The following is a 13,302-nucleotide window of genomic DNA, read 5'->3' as shown; positions in this document are numbered from 1 at the left end:
CAGTCTATCAACAAAGAAGAAGTGAGCTTTAGCTCACGAAAGCTCATGCTACAATAAATTTGTTAGTCTTTAAGGTGCCACAAGTACTCCTGTTTTTTTTTGCGGATACAGACTAACACGGCTGCTACTCTGAAACCTATCAACACAGTGTTCTGTTAGTACCTCTTTGAAAGCTGCATCATGTTAACTAGTGAAAACTGATATATTCTTAACTTTAGCAATCTAGGTTGGTCTGAATTTTTGCCTGTGTAAAGCTGTGGTAACTGGAATGCAATTAAATATATTCAGTATCTATCCACTTACAGTAATTTGCCACATTTGATTTTTAAAATGCACCCTCAGATATTTTTAATGTACTTGCACACTAGTGCCAAATGAAATGCTCAGCCTTCAACAGAAGTAGGCTTAGAGGGCCACATCCCTCTATTAAAAGTGAGAGCAGCTGCAACCTGCTCCATTTTATGGCATGTACATGCATCATAGCCTTCGGGGTCCTGTTGCTAGTATGCCTAAAATACCTTTGCTTGGGTGCCTCAATTGAATGCATTAGACACATGAATGTGTGTTACAGTCATAGCCACCAACATCACAGTTATAATCTTGAACTGACTTGATTTTCAGAGACACTCCCTGGGGAACACCAACACTGACAGTGGCTCCCAAAATACTGTGTCTGGAAATCTTCCTCTCTGCTCCATATTCCACTATGGTCCCAAAGAAACCTGCCCTAGAATGACAAAACCAGAAAACAATAAGACAAGAGCACAGTCTACAATTTCTCTTTTACTATCCAATTCTGTTTATTGTGGTTCACCACGTATCACAAAGGAGAGGTTACCAACCTTGTACAGTAACTGGAGTTCTTCAAGTTGTGCGTGATCAGAGATTTTTGTCAGTAGCGTCCGCGGCTCTGTGCCTGCGCCCTAGATATCCTTGTGCTCCGGTGCAAGACTATATGGGTGGGCAGAGGGAATGGAAGTACTGCCTCCACTCCAATTCCTTCTCAACCACGGAATTCTAGCAAGACTGCAAGGCAGATGGGAAGGGGCGTGGGTAATGCAGCACCCATAGGGCCACATCTCGAGGAACTACAGTTACCATACCAAGTCAGTCACCTCCCCTTCTTTTTCGAGTAGTGTCCCTAAGGGGTCTCACTTCAGGAGATTCTGAGTGTGGCAGGAGGGTGCTGAGGAGGCTGATTTAGTATGGATCATAGAACAGTGTCACCAAAAGGTGTGTCACTCTGGAAGCAAGCACAGCATAGTGCTGAAAAAACGTGCACCAAAGATCAGGTGGCTGCCTTGCAGATGTCTGAGACAGGATGCTTTTCAGTAGGGCCACTCTGAGATTGAGCCCTGGTGGAATTAGCTATCATCTTAAGGGGGGACAACCCCCCAAGGCTTTGTAACAGGTTAAGAAGCATCCTACAACAGTCTTTGGGTGGAGAATGGATGTCCTTTTATTCATTCCATGACAGAGCTGAAAAGCCTTGGAGAAGCCCTAAGGGGGTTAGTTCTGTCGCGGTAAAAGGCAAGAGCTCTTCTTACATTCAGTGAATGGTGGCTCATTTCTCCTCTTGAAGAGTGAGGCTCGGGGTGAAACACCAGTGGGTGACTCTCTTGATAAATGTGGAACTCTGAAGAAACTTTAGATAGAAAGCAAAGATGTGGATGTAGTGTCACCTCGTTACGATAGAACACTGTTTACAGTGGGTCAGCCAACAGGGCTCCTATCTCTCCAACACCCTTCCTGGCTGAGGTGATGGCCATGAGGAACCAAGTACAGAGGGACAAAGGAAGAGGGATCAACTCCCCATAGGTTCAAACTGAGGCTTCTTCAGCACATTAAGAACTAAACTGAGATCCCATGGTGGAGTGGGTTTTTTGACAGGAGGAAAAAGGCTGAACAGGCACTTAATAAGCATCATCACAGGCAGGTGTCTGAAGAACTGAAAACTCCTCAATACGGGGGTGAAAAGCTGTGATGGCAGCAAGGTGAACCTTAACCGAGCTCAGCAATAATTCCATGATTTTTAAATTTGGCAGATAACTGAGAACGTGCATCACACGAGACTTGAGAGGAGGTATAGATCAGTGGAAACATGTCCATGTCTGTAGGTAGGTTTTCCTTCTAGTAGGTTTTCTACTGAGATCTGTATGTGGTATGATATGCACCAGTTCCATCATTTTACTGACTCGGAACAAAAGGATCTTTCTCCTCCTCACCAAATGATCTAACACACAGCTGCTCTGTTGGCCAGCATTATGATGACTGGGTTTCCCCAGATGTGGGTAAGGAAGGGCTGGCAAGTGTAACAAGGATTTCCTCAACTGGTCCATTTGTCCTGAGCTGTGAAGTCCTGGAAATGCGCACTCCAGTCCAACAGGGAAGCACTGTGCTGATGATCCTGGTGGGAGAAGGCTGTGACAATGGAACTCCCACACATACCTCTTTTGGATCTTTCCACCAAGTTGCCACCCTCACCGCTCCCAGCCACCAGCCCTGGAGCTCCCAGCCGCCACAGGCCCCGAGGAGCCCCGAGCAGCCACAGGAGCTGGACTCCTCCACTCCCCTCCCACAGCAGGACTCCAACTCTCATTCCCCATCAGCCCCATTTGTCACAGTTATTTTCAGTAAAAGTCAGGGACCAGTCACAGGCAATAAGCAAAAATTCATAGAAGCCTGTGACCGGTCCCTGACTTTTACTAAAAATAACTGTGATAAAATCTTAACTTTAGTAATTAGTAAAGGGATGCAGCACAAGGCTGCTATACTTAAAGGATCCTTGGGTTGGGACCTGGAGTGGTGGGTGGGACTGCACCACCCCCTCCCACCCAGGGCCAGCTCCAGGCACCAGCCCAGCAAGCAGCTGCTTGGGGCGGCCAACGGTGAGGGGCGGCACGTCCCTCACTCCCTCTCGGAGCGAAGACTGAAGCGTTGGCGGTAGAGCTGCAGATCGCGACTTTTTCTTTTTTTGCTGCTTGGGGCCAGAGGTTAAGTAGACTCCAGGAGGTAAGTCAGCACTGGCAGAGTGTCTCTCTAGGTACCCCTCAGCAATGGTGACTCAGATTCCTCCCAGGTCCTCATGGAACAGAAGCTAGTACGGTACCAGCGACTCCGGACAGGGGCCCCCCAGGAGTCAGGTGGTAAGTGCAATCCATGCACCCTTCTTGGCTGGCTGGTACCAACCATGATTTAAGCTTGTCCTTAAAGTCCTTATGCTTCAAAGGCACCGAGTCCAGTGCCAACGCTGACGCCACTTGAGGTTGTTTACCAGACAGTTTCTCAGTACGCAATGTTGTCTTTTTAGCCGGTGCCAGGATCATGGTAGCAGTGGTGGGGCGGGAGCCTCGGCAATACTCGTGTTGGGATGTGAGGTCTCCTGAGGCCTGGACCCAGAGGTGACTTTTCTCTTCTCTTATCCCATTCTGGAGAATGGGTTCTCTCCTTTTTTAGGGTCTGGATGGTTCTAAAGGGGCCCCAGCATCTTTGCTTCCCACCACAGCAGTGATGGTGGCCAGAGCTCTCTGTGCAACTGAATCTGACGTATGGGATGTGACTTGGACCCTGCAGGTCTCAGAAAACACTCCATCAACAGGAGTTTTAGTCTGTTCTCCCCCGATATTTTAGACTTGCTTTTAAATCCTGAGCAGATCTTGCATTTCAATGAGATGTGAGTTTTTCCCAGGCAGTGGACGCAGCTTGTATGTCTGTCACTGCAGGGAAAAGACCTATGGCAGGTCTGGCAGGGTTTGAATCTGGGGGTCTTGGGTATAACCCATTACTCGAGGCCATGGATTGAGGCCCAAGAAGAAAACAAACACCCAGATCAGGCAAATGAAACAGAGGGGATGCTAAAGTGTGCTAAACAACGGGAAAATATATAAAGAAAATCACTACGAAAAGAAACAGTAAGAGCCATACAGCTTCTTGCATGTCTAACTATAGCCAACAGTGCAATGCTCTGTCTCAAGCCGTGGGTAGTTGAGACGGAACTGGGGTGGCAGCAGGGCCATACTCCCACACTGTGCCCTTACATTGGAGCATGAGGATTCCTAGGGTGCAGGTGCAAACCCTGCTGACGCCAGTCTCCAATCAGGAGCACACAGGTGCATGCACATCCTGAAGTGGAGCTGCCACAGGCAGACGAGTTAAAGAAATATCAGCAAATTAAAACAGGAAACAATGTGGAAAAGACGGTTACTCACCTGTAGTAACTGTTGTTCTTCGAGATGTGTTGCTCCTATCCATTCCAGTTAGGTGTGCGCGCCGCGCGTGCACGGCATCTCGGAACTTTTTTACCCTAGCAACTCCAGCGGGCCGGCTGGCGCCCCCTGGAGTGGCGCCGCTATGGCGCCTGTTATATACTCCAGCCGGCCCGTCCGCTCCTCAGTTCCTTCTTGCCGGCTACTCCAACAGTGGGGAAGGAGGGCGGGTCTGGAATGGATAGGAGCAACACATCTCGAAGAACAACAGTTACTACAGGTGAGTAACCGTCTTTTCTTCTTTGAGTGATTGCTCCTATGCATTCCAGTTAGGTGATTCCCAAGCCTTACCTAGGCGGTGGGGTCGGAGTGAGACGTGGCGGAGTGTAATACCGCGGAGCCGAAGGCTGCGTCGTCTCGAGACTGCTGCACCAACGCGTAGTGGGAGGCGAAGGTGTGGACCGAAGACCAGGTGGCCGCTCGACAGATGTCCTGGATCGGAACATTGGCCAGGAAAGCGGCGGACGAGGCGTGCGCTCTTGTCGAGTGAGCGGTGAGGCGGCATGGTGGCACGCGAGCAAGCTCGTAGCAGGTCCGGATACAAGCAGTGACCCAGGAGGAAATGCGCTGGGAGGATATCGGCTCGCCCTTCATGCGGTCAGCAACCGCTACGAACAGCTGGGGCGAACGCCGGAAGGGCTTAGTCCGCTCGATGTAGAAAGCGAGCGCCCTGCGGACGTCGAGGGTGTGCAGCTGTTGCTCCCGAGGCGAGGCATGTGGCTTCGGGAAGAACACCGGGAGGAAGATCTCCTGGTTGAGATGGAAAGCTGACACTACCTTCGGGAGGAATGCAGGATGAGGGCGAAGCTGCACCTTGTCCCCATGGAAGACTGTGTACGGCGGGCTAACCGTCAGAGCGCGGAGCTCAGAAACTCGTCTCGCTGATGTAATGGCGACGAGGAAGGCCGTCTTCCAGGAGAGGTAGAGCAGTGAGCACGTGGCTAAGGGCTCGAACGGGGGACTCATCAGCTTAGCCAGCATGAGGTTCAAATCCCATGTCGGGGTAGGACGCCGGACCGGCGGGTACAAGCGGTCCAGGCCCTTGAGGAAGCAGGAAACCATCTGGTTCGAGAAGATGGACCGACCTTCCACGGATGGACGAAAGGCGGACACTGCTGCCAGGTGAACTCTCAAGGAGGAGACCGCAAGACCTTGCTCCTTAAGGTACCAGAGGTAGTCCAGGATGGTAGGGACCGGGACTACGAACGGATTGAGACCTCGTTGATCACACCATAGTGCGAATCTCTTCCATTTCGCTAGGTAAGTGGAGCGAGTGGAAGGCTTCCTGCTCTCAAGCAGGACCTGCTGAACTGCCGCAGAACAGCCCCTCTCCGCGTGGGTCAACCACTCAGGTACCAAGCTGTGAGATGGAGGGACTGCAGGTTCGGATGGCAGAGTCTGCCGAAGTCCTGGGTGATGAGGTCCGGCCACAACGGAAGGGGGATGGGTTCCCGAACGGAGAGCTCGAGCAGCAGGGTGTACCAGTGCTGCCTCGGCCAGGCCGGCGCTACGAGTACGACGGTGGCTCTGTCCCTCCGAAGCTTCAGGAGCACTCGGTGCACGAGTGGGAACGGAGGGAAGGCATAGAGGAGGCGATCCGTCCAGGGATAAAGGAAGGCGTCCGACAGGGAGCCTGGCGAGCGACCCTGGTACGAGCAAAACAGGTGGCACTTCCTGTTCTCCCTGGAGGCGAATAGGTCTATCTGGGGAAACCCCCACCTCCGGAAGATTGTGTGGACGACATCTGGACGGAGGGACCACTTGTGGGAGAGGAACGACCTGCTGAGATGGTCGGCCAGCGTGTTCTGCACTCCTGGAAGAAAGGACGCTTCCAGGTGAATGGAGTGGGTCACGCAGAAGTCCCACAGGAGCATCGCCTCCTTGCAGAGGAGGGAGGATCGGGCTCCGCCCTGTTTGTTCACGTAGAACATTGCTGTTGTATTGTCCGTGAACACTGTTACACAGCGGCCTTGCAGTCGGGTGCAGAAGGTGCGGCAGGCCAGACGGATCGCTCGCAGCTCGCGGACATTGATGTGCAGGGCGAGCTCCTGGGGCGACCACAGACCTTGGGTTTGAAGGTCGCCCAGGTGAGCTCCCCAACCGAGCGCTGAGGCATCCGTGGTCAGAGTGGCGGACGGGCGAGGAGGGTGGAACGGGACTCCCGCACACACGACCTCCGGGTCGAGCCACCAGCGGAGGGACTCGAGGGTCATCCTGGTGACCGTGACCACCATGTCGATGGGGTCTCGATGAGGCCGGTACACCGACGCGAGCCAAGACTGGAACGGGCGGAGGTGGAGCCGCGCGTACGCGGTGACATACGTGCACGAAGCCATGTGGCCCAGGAGGCGGAGGCAGGAGCGCACCGTCGTGGTCGGGAAAGTGACGAGGTCCCGGATGATGGAGACCATCGTCTGGTGTCGAGCGCGAGGGAGACAGGCCCTGGCCACCGTAGAGTCGAGGACCGCTCCGATGAACTCCACTCGCTGTGCTGGCATCAACGTGGACTTCTCGGTGTTGATGAGAAGACCGAGTCGCTGAAAGAGAGACAGGATTTCTGTCATCTGGGCCATCACGAGTTGTCGGGACTGACCTCGAACCAGCCAGTCGTCGAGATACGGGTAGACGTGTATCCGACGACGGCGGAGGGCCGCGGCAACCACCGCCATCCATTTGGTAAACACCCTCGGGGCGGTGGCGAGTCCGAATGGCAACACTGCGAACTGGTAGTGTGCGTTGTTCACCACGAAACGCAGGTAGCGTCGATGGGGAGGGTAGATCGCGACATGGAAGTAGGCATCCTTCATGTCGAGGGCGGCAAACCAGTCTCCCGGATCCAGAGAGGGAATGATGGTCCCCAAAGTGACCATGCGAAACTTGGGCTTGAGCAGGTACTTGTTCAGCTCGCGAAGGTCCAGGATAGGACGTAGCCCCCCTTTTGCTTTGGGGATGAGAAAATAGCGGGAATAGAATCCCCTGCCCCGCCTGTCTTGAGGCACTGCTTCTATGGCACCCACGCTCAACAGAGACTGAACCTCTTGTAAGAGGACTTGCTCGTGAGAGGGGTCCCTGAAGAGGGACAGGGAGGGTGGGTGGGAAGGTGGGGGCGAAACAAATTGCAGGCGGTATCCCGACTGGACCGTTTGAAGCACCCAGTTGTCTGTTGTTAATTGGGACCACGCCGAAAAGAAATGGGAAAGGCGGTTGTAAAATAACGGGGAAGGATCCGGTAGGGAGAGTGATGGGCCGTCCTCGAGCGTCCCATCAAAAGGCCTTCTTGGCCCCCTGAGGGGCCTTGGAAGCGGCCTGGCCCTGGTTACGGCGGTTGCCAGAGGGACGACGGCGGTTTTGGGCCGGTCGCCGGCTATTGTATGGCCGATACCGCTGCTGATAAAGGGGCCGGGAGGGCTGCTGCCGGAAGGACCTGCGCTGCGTCGCCGGCGTGTGCATGCCGAGAGTACGGATTGCAATACGGCCGTCTTTCAGGGTCTGGATTCGAGAATCCGTCTTTTCGGAAAAGAGACCCTGTGTGTCGAAGGGCAGGTCCTGTAGAGTATACTGCACCTCTGGCAGCAGGGTAGAGGATTGCAGCCAGGCGATGCGCCGCATTGACACGCCGGAGGCCAAGGTCCGAGCTCCGGAGTCCGCAGCGTCGAGGGCGGCCGTGATGGAGGATCGAGATGACCTTCTGCCCTCCTCCAACAACGTCGTGAACTCCTGGCGGGAGGCCGAAGGCAGGAGCTCCGTGAACTTCGCCAGGGACGTCAAGATGTCGTAGACGTACCTGGCGAGGAGGACCATCTGATTGGCAATTCTCATCTGCAAGCCGCCTGCCGAGTAGACCTTGCGGCCTAGCAGGTCCATGCGCCGAGCCTCCTTGGATTTAGGCGCGGGGGCAGGTTGACCGTGCCTCTCGCGGTCATTAACCGACTGCACCACTAACGAGTCCGGGGTTGGGTGGGGGTAAAGGTACTCGTATCCCATCGGGGGGACCGAGTATTTACGCTCAACCCCGCGGGCCGTGGGAGGAATGGATGCAGGGGTTTGCCAGAGCGTAGTGGGGTTCTTTTGAATTGTCCTGACGAAGGGTAACGCCACGCGCACGGGAGCGTCCGCGCCCACCACATTGGTGATAGGGTCCTCGTCCTCCTGGACCTCCGCCACTGGGAGATCCATGGCCGTCGCCACCCAGCGAAGCAGGTCCTGATGGGCCTTCAGGTCAATAGGCGGTGGGTCTTTGGCTGAAGCGCCGGCCACCGCCTCGTCCGGGGAGGATGAAGAGGACAAGCCCTGTACTACGGCCTCCGCCGCAGGGGCTGTAGACTGTGCCTCGGTTGGGTCCCGCAGCGTGGCGGACTTGTGGTCCGGTGGAATGGGGGACTCATGGTGAGGAGAAGGGGCCGGCCGGCTAACCGTCGCCTCGGGGACCCTGCGCTCGACGGCTAGGTCTCTCAGGGGAAACGGTACCCCCTGCGCCTCATGCTGGGCCCATGGAACCCAGAAGCCCCACCGCTGAGACCCCTGAGGATCACCATGTGGGGTCGGTGGCAGGTGTGCGGTGCTGTCCACGCCGGAGGCCACCGATGCCGGGCGGGATGGCCAAGGAGGCGCTGAGGCGCTGACAGACTGCACAGCTGAAGGCGGTAGCCTCTCCGCAGACGGTACCGAGGGACAGCGTGAGTACGTCCGGTACCGGGACGGTGATCGAGACCGTCGGTCACCGCGGTGCCGGGAGCTCGACCGGTGCCGGGAGCTCGACCGGGAGCGGGATCTGCGGTGCCGGGAGAGGTTGCGGAAATCGCGATGTCGGGAACGACGCCGGGATGGAGACCTCCGGTGGTGCCGACGCGATGGTGATCGGGACCTGGATGTGCGACCGGTACCGAGACGACGAACGGTACCGGGACTCTGACCGGCGGCGGGACAGCGACCGGTGCCGAGATCGAGAAAGCGACCGCCGTCGGGACCGGGATCGTGATCGGGACCGGGAGTGTCGCTTGTGCCGGCGGTCCGCGGAGGACGGGCGGAGCATCATCGCCGGCTTCCCGATGGATGGTACAGCCCGCACCGGCGGTGCCGGGGGCCGGAGGCTCGGTGCCTCTACGAGCTGTATGAGCTCTCAGGCTGCAGCGAATGTCTCCGGCGTCGAAGGCAGTCCTGGCTCAACCACGGACGGCGCCGGGGAGCATGGCGGTGCCGGACTCGACGGGCCTTTTGGCGCCGGAGTCAACGGCCCGGTGCCTGCTGGGCGCACGGCCACCGCGGGAGGCGCCGATGGCGCAATAGTCTTGGCTGAGTCCTGCGCGCGGGACTCAGCAATAGCCTTAGCCAGTCTGCGCTTTCTGGCAGGCGAAAGAGATCGGTGCCGGGTCTTCTCAGCGCCTGACTGAGTCTGCGGTGCCGCGGTGCCGGAGCGGCTCGGAGCCGCCGGTGCGCTCTGCACCGATGGTGCTCTCGGTGCCGGCGCGGTCGGTGCCAGGGGCTGCAGCGACGCCTCCATAAGGAGCTGCTTTAGTCTATTTCCCGCTCCTTACGCGTTCTCGGCTTGAAGGCGGAACAAATTTTGCACTTGTCCGTGCGATGACCCTCGCCGAGGCAGCGAAGACAGGCGTCGTGCGGGTCCCCAATCGGCATAGGCCTCTGGCAAAGTGCGCAGGGCTTAAAGCCCGGTGCCTTGGGCATGAGCCCGCACCGGGGCAGGAAAGGGAGGGGAACCCCCCCTAACCTTAACACTAAACCTAACAAACTAACTGTAACTATAACTATCACAACTAACTATATGTACTAAGATAACTATCTACAAAAAACCTGTAGCGAGAGCTAGGGTAGTGGAGGACAAAGATCACTCCACCGTTCCAACTGGCCGTCACGGGCGGTAAGAAGGAACTGAGGAGCGGACGGGCCGGCTGGAGTATATAACAGGCGCCATAGCGGCGCCACTCCAGGGGGCACCAGCCGGCCCGCCGGAGTTGCTAGGGTAAAAAAGTTCCGAGATGCCGTGCACGCGCGGCGCGCACACCTAACTGGAATGCATAGGAGCAATCACTCGAAGAAGAACAAGAAAGATATGTTTGTTAGTGAGAGAGTAACTATGTAAATACAGGACCTAAATTAAGTAGGCCCTTTTTAGTTGGTTCAGTGACAAGCTGGCAAGGCTTACAGGCTTTGTCCTTGGTGATGATACACAGATATCGAAATAATACAGGTAGTGTCTCCCCAGCTGAAGAGGACAAAGACTCATCTAAGCCCCAAGACTGTGACCCTTCATTCTGTCACATTAACCCAGAGAGAATTAAAAATCAAGGGAAGCAGCTCTTCCACCAAGAAATACACGGGCATCAGAGCACAAACTACACAGGCCTACATCAGCAGTGACTGGGGTTTCCTTGCCAGACACTCTGATGCAAGCCCCACCGGAGCATCCCCACTTATACTCACTTGAGGGAACCTTTAACTCGGGTTTGATCCTCATCCTGAAACTTATGCTGGTAACTGATCATCATGAAGGAGTGGGGGATTCCGAGCTGAAACACCAGAGAGGCATGAGTTCATGGACAAGCTGTATCAGCAGCCACAGCTGAGTACTCCCACCGATTTCCTTTCCAGTCCCTTCTGCAGGGTAGACATCACCGCAGTAGCTACCACCTGCATGTTACTACCCTCCACCTGTACTCACAGTGTCACTCACTGAATTTTAGACTGTGCTCTGTGAAACCTTTACTTGAGGCTGAGCATGAAGCTGAGTGGGGCTTTGGAACAAGAGAGGGCCTCTCTTACAAAGTGATCTGCAGAATAACAGTTGGAGAAGTGCTGCCTTGAAGGGCACTGTCAGCTGGTTTAAGGTCTCATTTCATTGCTGTTCCTGGAAATTTCCAGGCACCATTAGTTAGCAAAACTGATAACTGCCATATGATCCCAGACAAATGGGGCCATTCTGAAACACCCTTCTCCCCATCCAGCCCCGTAAGTCTTTACATTAGTGTGATCACATCAGAGCAGCAGCTTGAGTGTTCATGCCAACACTCTGGGAAAGCGCATGCATGCAGACGGGGTGGGTGGATGCACTCATTGCAGTGCTCAGAGCACTTTGCAGGTACACTCAGGAATGCCAAGTATCTCCAGATGGCAGGAAGATTAGTGTCGCTTTCCACAGAAGAGGCAGAATCAAGGCTGTACTCAAGTGTCTCCTGGAAATATTGGGCTAGGCAGCAAACACATCAGGTGATCTAAGCACATTTCTAAGCGACTGGTCACTTCTGCGAGGAACGTGCTGCAAGATTTCTGGCTCTGGTGAATTAAGTGGCTGCTGTAGGAACATTTCTAACCTACAGGAGCAGCAAGAAAATGTGACAGGTCTATTGCCCTGAAACTGTGCTTTGCTCTTTCTGCAAAACATTTCAGTAAATGTGCTGTTCCTGCTGAGAAAGGCATTTCTGGTTCCATGGACACCTAGACACGGTGTGTTTGGCTGCTCTGAATGCTGAGGGGAAGGTTACATGTTCTGCTGAGTAGAAATCATATAGACTGTCAATGTGTAATACAGGAGCAAGAGTCCAGCGGCAGATTCTGCCGCTGGAATTCAGAGCAAACAGCTGCTTTTCAATGCATTCTGCAAAAGGGAAGTTGGAAAAATTGTTTTGAGCAGAGACACCAATTTTAGGGTACACCAACCTGACCACTTAGCTTTCAACTCTTTTGCTCCTGCCTCTCCCTCCCTCCCCCCGCATCGAGGAGGAAGGAACACCAACTTCATGGAAATCAGTGGCAACACTGCTACACCTCTACCCCTATAGAACGCTGTCCTGGGGAGCCAAAAAAATCTTACCGCATTATAGGTGGAACTGCGTAATACTGAACTTGTTTTGATTCGCCGGAGTGCACAGCCCCACCCCGGAGCACTGCTTTACCGCGTTTTATTCGAATTTGTGTTATATCGGTCGCGTAATATCAGGGTAGAGGTGTATGTCCATAAGCCTGCTGAAGGGACTGAGTAAGGTAGCACAAACTATGCTCCGAGAAATGAAACAGTCTCCCAGTCGAGGGAGGCTGAAGCCTGACACGCTGCTCTCCATAGCTCCAGCACATTAACATTATGAGCGGTGTCCTCCAGCTCACTACTACAATACTAGCCGTCAGTTCTGGGCAGGGGGCTGCGAAGTGAAGGGCTAATCCACAAACTCATCCACTGACTAAACTCAGACAGGAGCTAATTACCTAAATTACCGACAGAGGTTATAATGGAAAAGGGGCAAACTCCCTTCCAATGGGCAATATAAGAGGCAGCTTGCTCTCCATTACACACAGCCCTCTGAGTCTTACCTGCAAGGCCACTGTGAAGTGGCTGGTTTTGGTATCCCGGACAATACTTGTATTCATGGCTGACTGGATGCCCCATCGCCACTGTAAATAGCCCATCGTGTTCTTATCTAGGTTCCGCGCCAGGACAGTTGTGAGGCCTGGTTGGATTCCACGGGATGAAAACTGCAGAGCACAGTTTGTGGTGATGAAGCTACAAGAAATAAGGAGAGCATCAGCAGTGGTAAGAACAGAGACTCTCTAGACAGCCTCAAACTCCCCATCACCCAGGGGCTTTGGCATGCAGGACTCTCAAGAGACATTCGCTGCATGCTGTAGACACTCACTATCCTTCAGCTCCAATATCAGCTGCAATCAGTTCATACATTAGACACTGGCAGCACTGCCAGGAAACTGCCACAAATGTAACCCCCCAATTCAGTGAATCATGTGGTAACATTAGGGCCAGCCCAACAGGAGTGCAAACACTGGCACGGAGGCTTGCCTAGCCCTTACTGCGCAACAGTGCTGTAGAGGCAGCTCCATCACCTGCTATGGAGGCCTCCTGTTGCTGCCGAGCAGCTCCCCACCACCAGCGAGAGGCAGCAGCAATAAGCTCTCAAGGGGCCCACATCACAATCTGGGCTCTGAGAATGGGATGTCTGAAAACCAGAAGGGCTCAAAGGGATGGAGACAGCACTGTCACCAATGAGAAACGGGCTCTAATACAAAAATGCAGTCA

General features: G+C 54.5%; 2 protein-coding genes across 5 annotated transcripts in view; one reads left to right on the top strand and one right to left on the bottom strand.

The window, feature by feature from the left end:
- Positions 1-13,302, bottom strand: part of DNAJC11 (DnaJ heat shock protein family (Hsp40) member C11) — a 71,424-nt gene that overhangs the window by 6,098 nt on the left and 52,024 nt on the right. For both annotated transcript variants that reach the window (XM_044996428.1, XM_044996429.1), the window contains exons 8-10: positions 12,585-12,774; positions 10,704-10,789; positions 611-727 (exon numbers count right to left, since the gene is read on the bottom strand). In XM_044996428.1, the coding sequence (XP_044852363.1) occupies positions 611-727; positions 10,704-10,789; positions 12,585-12,774 (393 nt within the window). The remainder of the gene's footprint in view (positions 1-610; positions 728-10,703; positions 10,790-12,584; positions 12,775-13,302) is intronic.
- Positions 1-13,302, top strand: part of THAP3 (THAP domain containing 3) — a 47,979-nt gene that overhangs the window by 11,043 nt on the left and 23,634 nt on the right. The window contains exon 6 of one of the 3 annotated variants that reach the window (XM_044996436.1): positions 3,311-3,674. The exons of the other annotated variants lie outside the window; for them this stretch is intronic. Coding sequence (XP_044852371.1) covers positions 3,311-3,405 — 95 coding nt within the window. The 3' untranslated portion in view covers positions 3,406-3,674. Of the gene's footprint in view, positions 1-3,310; positions 3,675-13,302 lie in introns of those variants that run through there. 3 annotated transcript variants of the gene reach the window in all.

This window comes from Mauremys mutica, chromosome 21 (assembly GCF_020497125.1).
Source record: "Mauremys mutica isolate MM-2020 ecotype Southern chromosome 21, ASM2049712v1, whole genome shotgun sequence".
Taxonomy (NCBI): domain Eukaryota; kingdom Metazoa; phylum Chordata; order Testudines; family Geoemydidae; genus Mauremys; species Mauremys mutica.
The sequence above is the reverse complement of the archived record's forward strand: the minus strand, read 5'-3'. Positions and strand labels throughout refer to the sequence as shown.